This window comes from Elgaria multicarinata, chromosome 17, assembly GCF_023053635.1.
Source record: "Elgaria multicarinata webbii isolate HBS135686 ecotype San Diego chromosome 17, rElgMul1.1.pri, whole genome shotgun sequence".
Classification (NCBI taxonomy): domain Eukaryota; kingdom Metazoa; phylum Chordata; class Lepidosauria; order Squamata; family Anguidae; genus Elgaria; species Elgaria multicarinata.
In genome coordinates, this window is record NC_086187.1 from 21,927,452 (window position 1) to 21,937,775 (window position 10,324).

Below are 10,324 nucleotides of genomic sequence, written 5' to 3' on the forward strand. Positions count from 1 at the left end.
TGCATTATCTCTGGGTTGTTTAACCCCCTAAACAACCAAGGGTTCCAAGTTTGGGCCCCTGACAATTCCTGGGTTAAACAACCTAGTAATTATGGTTAAGTCAAAGCACTGGGGCTGACTGAACTCAATTAGACGTTATTCTGATTAAACAGGTTGCATCCTAAACATACCTGGAAATAATCATGTTGAAATTAATAAGATTTACTTCCAAACAAACATTATTAGGATTGTGCTGCAAGAGAACCATGCCCCGGTTCGGACATCACAGAAACAACCTTACAAATACCACATTTGTAGATTGTTGCTGGAAATTGGAAGCTGCTCACACGCAGTGCACATCCCCACAATTTGTGGGTTAATTCAATGCTGGTGTTATGTCCAAACAGGATTACTCTGTATTCACTAAGTCCAATTGAACAACATAGTTGGTTGCTGCCTTCAAGAAATGTGAAAAAACGTTGTGAACTGCCCAGACAGCATTGGTTATTGAGCGGCATAGAAAAATAATAAATAAATAAAAATACCTAAACTTATCAATTCCATTATTGGACAAACAGTGAATTAAAACGTAAATAAATCATATACATAAACACCCAGTTGCAAAGGATTCAGATTCAGCATAATTTAGTACAAAGCTTTGTTTTATTGCTTTAAATTAAAAACAGAAAAGTGTATCCTACATGTATGAAAGTGCTGCGCTACTGAATATTTGTGAAATGTTTTAGCGTATTTTAACTATGCACTTGCTTTTTGCCCTACAATAAATACCAGCTTCAGCCATCATTTATCCTGGACTAATTGAGTCCCTACCATCATCATTGCTACAGAGCTACCACCTCCATTTCTTATTACAAGATATCTGCAACCAATCAAAATAATTTTCATAATCTAAACTGTACGATACTGTGGTCAGTAACGTAATCAAGATTCTGTAAGTGCTAATAAGATGCAGTGTCACAATAGGTAGTACTACCAGAGCTGTAGGAAGAATTTTTTAGAAGAAAAAGGGCTGGGACTTTTATCGTCTTCCCAGCTTCTAAACACGCCTTGCTAATTTTCTGAAGTACCAGTAACAGGCCTTATAACATACAGGCCACTGAAGCAGTCATGCAATGCTTTTGATTCAGGATGGCAATCCTTACATTTCTAAAACCCGTGAAATCATATCATTTTTACTAGGTCACATACATTGAATGCCCATTTTGTAACTATTGTTGATTTCTGATTAAATATTACTGATAAATACTCTGAACAATTAAATCCAAAGGTGTTCCCAGTTTCTCAAGATACTTCTGTCTTCCCCCAAAATAATACATTACATGCACATTGTGGCGTGCATCACATAGTGACTTGCAGTAACACTCCCATGAATAAAAACTAATGTGGAAAAGAGCCATCATTCTCTGAATATAAAGAGGCAATGGATTAAGAATTTAAGACCAGAAAGGTGTATTAACTAGGAAGGAAAGAATAATGGAAATAAAAAGTAACAGCACAGTACTGAAACAGCGTTTGGAAACGTAATGCAATAAGCAATGCTGGCAGCCAAGCAGGGAAGCAAAAATTGACACTTTCTGCCCCCTGCAGTTTGTATTGATATCTGGATTTTTAAGATACAAGGCCTAGAAGTTGTTGGGTTTTTTTAAAAAAGGAAGACTAGATTCCTGAAAATCAAATGACACAATCCTTCATTTTTCATTGGGTAGTCCACTATGAAAGACAACTTTGCAAGGCTGTGTTCCTTTGACAACTAATGGTTTAGTTATTGTATTTTATTCCGCCAAGCCTTCATATTACTGCTTTCCATTTTTGCATACCAATTAGGATAAAGCAGCAGAGATTTTTCTGACAAAGAATGATATCCAAAATTCACCTATATAGACACCTGCAGCAACATCCTATAAGAAACCAGTGTTAGCTATTAAGATGCTAGAGCAGAAATTGTTTCTTCTTCAAAGAAATTTGTATTTTACACCCCTCCCCCACCCTGAAATTATAGGGGTCAGTAATGCAGGCCACCTTACTTGATACCTGGATAGCAAAAAAAAATATTTCATTCTAGGGCCTAGCTTTACAGATAAGGAAGGTTTTGATTAATATAAATATAACTGTTTTAAAAGGGCGAACAAACAAAATACTGCAATACATCCAGAAGACGTTCATAATATTGTAATATTGGAAGCAGAGAACACTAAGAATCCCTGCTTATATCACTTCTCTCAACAAAATCAAAGTACTTTCAAAATGATCACTGTAAATCAATTTAAGACTGTTAAACTCTTTCTTCTGAACTACTACAAAGGGTACAGGGGCTGTTAGCTCTCAACCCTGAAGAGAATTATCTGGATCTATTCATGCAGCAGATTGAGATAGAAAGGACATGGTAGAATTCTGAGATGACAGAAGGGCTATAGCACTTTAGACTGCAGGCAGGGAGTTGTATTTATGAATTTCCCATATAAAACTACCATACAGCAAAAGGAGATGTGGGCTAAGACCTATCTCACTGCTATGCTTATTTTCTACCTGCAGGAAAAGGGGTGTCTTTGGAGGAGGAAGGAGCATCCAAAAAATGCTACCAGTCATCTGCAGTCTGAAGGGGCATCACTTCACTCTACCACCCCATGCATAGATCAAGCCTTAGCCATTTGCAGACAAGTTTTAAGGCCTAAGTAGGTGGATAAATATGGCAGTGCCAGGATCTAAAATTCACAATGACTATGTACACCACTAGGAAGAACACACATACCCATGGCAGTTCACCTAATCAACAGATACTTCTTACATAGTTAAAACCAAGAGGAACACCTGTTTGATAATTATCAGATGGACAACATCAACCACATAATCCTCCCATACGCGTTGTCATGGTCTTCCCACATAACTATCTGACATCAGTTGTTCTCACATAAATCACTACATGCTGTTGAGTTACACATTTTTAACCTAGCACACCAGATTCTGAAATTTATTCAGTCCTGGCACCTAAAATTTGACACTGGCTCCTAAATAAAGCCCTTAATTGCACCTAGCAGTATAACTTTTTTCCTACTTTTCATCTTTTGTACTATTGATTTATTGAGTGTGTTGGTTCTCAGTTCACAAGACTTGCGCTCATCAAGTTCTACATGTGGAACTGTGGGTAAGGCCCACCCTGGAGGGAAAACTATTTGATGAAGGCTACTGGGAAGGAAAACTGGAGGAAATCATTTGTTCAGTTAGAAAACATTTAAGGGGAAGGGAGATATGTACAGAATCAAATTATCAGAAATGCAACCCAGAATGGCTACTTATTCCTCACAGTGTATTTTTAGTATGAATTCTCTACAATTCCTATGCAGTGAAATAAATACAATTAAAGCACTTCCCCTTCCACTGGACAAAGTGCTAATTAAATTATCTCTTCCACTTTTGCTCTCCTAACACAGTCAGTGGATGCCCCATAGGATATTTTTTTCAAAAAAAATCATTCCACACATACGGATTGTGCGCAGAACCATTTCCACCTATTGTGTTCTTGGAAACGCAATTTGCTTCCTCTGCCTACATGGAAGCGCCAGGTCCACTCGCAGCTTCTACACCAATAACTAACTAGCCCAAACCGCAGGGCGACCTCTCCCATCCATCTCACTCCCCGCTGCAACCCCATCCCTCCCCTTCCCCCACCTGCACACCACCCACCCACCTTTCTACCTTCCGAATCGACCTAACAGCTCAAATAGGTAAAGCCACCCACAGGGGGGTGGGGAAAAGAATTAAAGAAAGCCACTTCCCTTTATTATTTTCCTGCTCTTTAAAAAAAAACACAAAATACCCGAAATACACAGTATTTCTTTCTGTGCTGGATCAGAAGGTAACCAGCATAAAATTCATGGGCAGTACAGAAAAAATGCAGGCCTGACATGCTTTTGAATCTCCTTCCCTCCTCTATGTATGCTCTGCAGCTGCCTGATTCCAGGAAAGCTTCCTTCCCTCCAACATCTACAGCAGCAGCAGCAAGAGGAGGTGGAAGATACTCAAATCCCCACACTATGGGGCCTGGAAACCCATCCACTTTTATTCTGCCCCCATCCCTGCCAGACCACCAATTTTATCCTGCCCCCACCCCCGCCAGACCACCAATAGCAAGCGGTCTACAGGAGGCAGAGGAGATTCAGCCAGCGATGTGAGCAGACTAGTTCCCTGCTCCCACGGGGTAGGACTGCATGCATATTTGGGGGGGGGAGAAAGGGGGGGGGGAAGAGAGGGAAAAAGAGGAAGAATCCTGCCCCCCAGCGGGGAATTATAGCAACCAGGAATTGAGGGAGGCGGAAGGGAGGGAGAAAAGTGCGCCTGTCTGGATCGGTCTGTCCCAAGCCAGCCTTGTTTTTAGTAGTAGCGCCTATCGGTTTGTGTGTATGTACGTACGCGTGTGTGTATTAGTATCGTGATCGTCATGATCAATCATTACCTTTCGCTTCCTGGTCTCGGCCGACCCGCTCCACACGAAGCACTGGTAGATCACCCTCAGGTTCTGCTTCCAGTTCTCCACCTTGAAGCCGGTCACATGGCAGCACCCGGCGGCCGGCGGACTCATGTCAGACCCCCCCACATCAATCCGCCCGCCCCGCCGGCACGGCTTCTTCTAGACTTCGGAGCAGGGGGAGGAAGAAGAAAAAGAAGAAATGGCGGTGGGGGGGAGGGGAGAAGGGGAGAGGGGGGGGATATCCCAAATCACGGATGATAGTGGGAAATGGGGATGGGACAGGCGGGATGAGGGGGGTGGAGGGAAGGATGAGGGAGGGGGCGTAGGGGGACCCCTCCCCCCGCCGCCGGGGGAGGAGGATCCTCTCGGTCGGTCGGTCTCTTCTCCCTCTCTCCGTTCCCTCGCTGAGGGGGGCGACTGCGGGCCGCCACCCCCCTCAGGGCTGCGCGGCCTCCGCCGCCCCCGCCGACTGCAGTGGTGCGGGGGGGGGAGGGGAGAGCGGTGTGTGAGGTAAAATGGGGGGGAGGGGAGCGGCTCGGCTCTTCTCCTTCCTCCGCCTCCTCCTCGGCTTCTTCTTCTTCCTCCCTCTTTACTCTTCTCTCTGCCCCCTCCCCCGCCTCCTCCTCCTCCTCGCCGCCGCCGCCGCCGCTTCAACCCCGCCCCGCCCCCGGCTGCTCCGAACAAAGCGCCGACGACGCCTCTGAGGAGGCAGAGCGCCACAAAGATGAGGAGAAAGAGAAGCGGCTGAGGAGAATCTTCGCCGCCGCGCGCTACCTCATGGAGGCCTCAGGGGAGGCGATACAGAGGGAGAGAGGGGGAAGCCCTGGCGGCGGCGGCGGCGGCGGCTGAGGAGACGCGGGTGTCGCTGTGGGGCGGGCGGGGAGGAGGAGGAGGAGGGGTGTGTTCTTCGCCTTCGGTTTCCTCTCAAGTCAGTCCCAAGCGCAAAGCTTGCCCGCGTTCCTGTCTCTTTAAATCGGTCTTCTCTCGTTTCCCACCTTCTCTCTCTCCCTCCCCCCTCCACTCAATGTTTAATGAACCCGTCCGAGAGAGAGAGAGAGCGCTGCGAACTCAACCTAAGCCCCGCCGGGCCCGAAGCGGGACAAACCAATTGGGAAAGGAGGGAGGGGAGGAGGGAGCGAGGCGAGAGGGAGGGGGAAAAAAAAATCTTCGCCCATGAACCGCAAGGAGGCCCGACAGCCGCGCTTCGATTGGTGGCTGTTGCTGTAAGTCCCGCCCCTTCGGCATGTCTCATTGGTCGGCACCGCCTTCCCTTAGAGCGGGAGGAGGAGATCGAAAGGAAAAAAAGGCAGGTTCGCCCGCGTCGTTCCCTCCCCCGCCCCTGTTGATTGACAAAGGAAGTTAAGGAGACACCAGAGAGGAGGAGGGGGGAGAGCGAGCACGTGCCGCGGCGCGAGCCGGACGATTGGCCGCGGCGCCCGCCGCTCTTGCGTCACTGGGCTCAAGCGCCGTTGAGGATTGGCTAGGCAAAGGATGTCAAGGTGTATGGGCCGCCTCCGCTCCGCTCGCCCCCTTCCAGCGAGCAGGATGTTGGCAGGGAGGGGCGGAGAGGTGGGAAAGCGCAGCGGCACTGCTGTCATATCCGCTTAGCTTTGCAGCTTCTGTGTTACCCCAGTGATTCCTTCTTGCAAGGAGGGAGGAGCTGGGCTGGCTGATGAAGCTCTGTTTAATTAGCCCTTCTTGAATAGCAACTCCTCCTCCTTCCTGCCTAGCCCAAATTCTTCGCCTTCAAATCTCAAATCTTTTGCATGCAGCAGCGCCTGCCCCGTGCAGAGGCGCAAAGAGCCCTGTGGGCCAATCCGCATTCCCTCCACCCCAGCTGACCTTGCTACGGCGCTGCCTCTACTCCTGGGCGGCCCCTCCACGTGCTGCCACCGGCCGCGCTCTCTGCGCACCAGCGTAGTGGTGCAAAGGCCAGCAGCCCTGCCGCTCGCCACTGCTTCTTGGCTCGCTTTGCCTGCACTGGTGCAGCTAGATCGGTTTAGACTCCGGATTGCATGAGCTTACATGGCGACCCTTTTGTGGAGGGGCCCTCTTCAAGAGCTCAGGAGGACCCGCGTGTGTTGTGATGAAGCATCAAACGAACGTGTCTCTTCTCTCCCGCCCTGTTGCATGTGAAAATCACCTAAATCGTCTCACCATATAACTATTGGGATAAACTGAAGTTTGCGTCTGCTGCTAAACATGTTTAAGGCGCGAGCCTACAATTCCCAGGCATTCCCCAGCTTTGGCTATTGGGGTGGTGTAGAAATGTAAATAAATAAGGGCACGATCCTATGCGAGTTTAGCCAGAAAAGTCCTACATTACTCGGCATTCTCCAGCGTTGTCTATTGGGGTGGCATAGAAATGTAATAAATGGCACAATCCTATGTACGTTTAGACAAAAAAAAGTCCTGCAATAACCAGCATTCCCCAGCTTTGGCTATTGGGGTGGTAAAGGAATGTAATATTTATTTATTGTATTTCTGTACCGCCCAATAGCCGAAGCTCTCTGGGCGGTTTACAAAATTAAGGCAATTCAAAGTATAAAACAACAGTATAAAACCATAATATAAAATACAATATAAAAGCACAACCAAGATAAAAACAGCAGCAATGCAAAAATAAATTTAAAACAGCAAAGTTAAAATTAATTTATAGACTTAAAATGCTGGGAGAATAAAAAGGTCTTCACCTGGCATCTAAAAGAATATAATGTAGGTGCCAAGTGAACCTCCATAGGGAGCTCATAAAGCAAGACACAATCCTATGCATGTTTAGATGGGGAGGGGGGAATTTTCCCCCTCTGAGGGTCAGCAGTGGACTCCCTGCTGCTGCGTGGACCTCAGCAGCTGCCCCATGGTGCTGATTCCTGGCACCACAGCCCTGCCCTGGTGGTTTAAGAATGACCGTTTCATCTATTTATTATAGGGCCGGAAATAAACGTCATAGCCCTGGATTGGGAAACTCCAAGCTCACTATTTTAAGTCCTGACAGGGATCCAGTCCCTAATGCTCCACCAGACAGAGGGTGTAGCAGGGGACCTGCAGAATGGCTTAATTTCACACCTTGTACATTTTTAGCATTTTGACCAAGGAAAATTATGTGAACGCTAGCTGTCATGTTTAACGAATGAGTGGGTTTCCTAGTAAAACACTATCTGATGCTTAGATCCAAAGCCTGGATGTACAGCAGGATAGCCTGGTGATGAAAAAAAAAAAAACCTGCATGAAGTTATTCAAACTGAAACAGAAAGAGTAGAAGATATTGGAAACAAGTGGCACAGGACTGGCTTTCTAGTATCACCGGATTCCACAGGTCAAATAAGGATTCTGGGCTGTGGTGATAGCATCCTGGCTCAAACTGCCTTCAGTGCCTTCTGCTGATGAGCAGCCCAGAGTTTGAGCTTCTCTTTCAAGCTCTGTGCTGCTTGACAAAAAGTGAGCAAGACGCTTTTGTTTATGTATTACATTTATATCACACCTTTTTTCCTCCTTAAGGAACCCAAGGTGTGGCATACATAATCCACTTTATTACTCACAACAACAACAACCCTGTGAGGTAGGTTTGGCTTAGTATCTGTGACCGGCCCAAAGTCACCCAGTGAGCTTCCGTGGCCGAGTGGGGACTAGAAACCGGATCTCCCGACTCCCAGTACGACATTCTAACCACTACACTGGCTCTCACTTTCGCAAGCATTTTGGGAAGAATATTAACAAACAATACACTTTCCCATTACCTGCTGCGTCCTTGAAGCCTGATTTCCCATTGTCTCCAAGCTAGGCAGATACCAATGTGTGTAGATAGCTGCTTGACAGAGTATTAAACGTTGAATTAATTCATGCCAGCAAGAAATAGGAAGAAAAGTGATACCATACCTATTCACTGGGCAGATTGAAGATGACTGGATTCAATTAATCCTTTGATTACACGGTTGGCATATACTGTTGGCAACCTACTTGTTAAACCTGACACAGCTATTCAGTTGGTCCTGGAATTCCAGGAAATTTAGCGTTTTCCCCCCTCTGGACTGAACAAATAACCACCATGTGCTTATTAAAGAGAAAGTATATTCAGTCATCACCAAACACACACTACCAATCAAGATGGAGCCATTCCACATTTGGCAAGGTGACAGCTACCTTGTCCTATATTTGCAGTGGCTGGTTGAGCTTCCAATTGAGTTCAATGGAACTTAATTCAGAGCAGACGTGTAGTGGCTGGCACTGTAACAGTGCTTCCCGGGAGAAGCACGGGGGTATTAGGCCATGTGATTTCTACCTTGAGAATGCCTCAGGGACCTCGCTGTGGATCTTTGTACGGAGAGGTGCCCATTTCTGAAAATACCTGCCTTGTCATTTTATAGGCTGCACAGTCAACCCAGTATAATACAGCTAAACAGAAAATGGTGACACATTTTTTTTTATGATGCAATAATTGTCAAATCACAGCTTCCTTCCTGTTTATACAGGAGTTTGCAGGTCTGCACTTGTTTAAATGATATCTGGGCGCAGAAAAGTCCATACTTGGGTGAAGAAGACCTAAAGGGAAGTGTTTTAGGGAGGGAGCAAAATCTCTGTGTAGGATTTTTGGGTCTCCTGAAAGACATCCTGAAGCTACTGAGGAAATTAGAGTAGAATTACGTATTAGGAGGCAACAGGCTGCTTTGGTTTTAATGTATATACTTTTATTATATTTAAAGACACATAATACATATGATAAACATGACATTAAGGAGGGGGGGGAACTTTGCAGCAACATCTAACATTCCCACAAAATATCGTTCAAAACACCTCATATTAGCGGGGGGGGGGGGGGGCGGAACAGGACAAAACAATCACGAATTATACAGCGTAGATAGAATCAAGTTCTTTTGTAATGAAAATGTGAGGGGACAACTTTGCAGGGGGAAATTGGCAAGCAGGAGGGGGCATACTTGGAATTTATTGACACTGCCCCCACTCAACCAGGTCTCTCCTGCAACTAATCACAAACACACACATGCACACACCACTTGGTTTGATCCTCTGGTCCAAGCTGGCAGGGCTCTCCTGACGTTCTTAGATGGAACATTCAGCAAAGGGGTGTTGTCATCCCCGCAACAAGAAGGCATTTAGCTAGTGCTTAAATTACTGGGAGTTAGAAAGAATCCAATCCCTTAACTTTTGTGATCCTCTTCCTTTAGCTACTGATATGAACATAAGGCTTCAGGAGGCTTGATGGAGTTAACCGGGGGGGGGGGGGGGATGGAATGGGACCCAGGGGGTGGCTCATAACCTAGACTGTGGCTACAGAGCCAGAACTTCATTTATTTATTCAACCCATTCCCCTCTCTAAAAGATTTCTCAAAGAGCTTCTTAATCCAGCACTGATGGCAGCATTTCTAATTGGGTTGGCCCAAGATGTTTTATCTATTTATCTGAAGAGAACAATCCGGATGCCATTAACACTTTTAAAAAAAATTAAATTGGAAATCCCCCTTCCTTCCCCACCTTTAATGATCTCTTCTTGCTCCTCATAAAACTGAGATTAACAGACTGGACCACAATACCTGATGGAATGCCTCTTCCGACATGAACCTACCCATACACTCCGCTCAACATCTAAGGTACTCCTCCGAGTGCCTACTCCGAGGGAAACTCGGAGGATGGCAACAAGGGAGAGGGCCTTCTCAGTGGTGGCCCCCCGACTGTGGAATGATCTTCCCGATGACGCTCACCTGGCGCCAACATTGTTATCTTTTCGGCACCAGGTGAAGACTTTTCTCTTCTCCCAGGCATTTTAACAGCATTTAACAACGTTAAGTTTATTTTTAATGGACCACAGAATTGTTGTTTTTAAATGGATACTGTTGTTTTTAT

General features: G+C 46.1%; 1 protein-coding gene across 1 annotated transcript in view; it reads right to left on the reverse strand.

Annotated features, from left to right (window-relative positions):
* The window catches only part of USP22 (ubiquitin specific peptidase 22), a 93,192-nt gene extending 88,516 nt beyond the window's left edge, over nt 1-4,676 (reverse strand). The window contains exon 1 of the mRNA XM_063143048.1: nt 4,451-4,676. Within this exon, the coding sequence (XP_062999118.1) occupies nt 4,451-4,576 (126 nt within the window). The 5' untranslated portion in view covers nt 4,577-4,676. The remainder of the gene's footprint in view (nt 1-4,450) is intronic.
* Between the last annotated feature and the right edge of the window lie 5,648 nt (nt 4,677-10,324).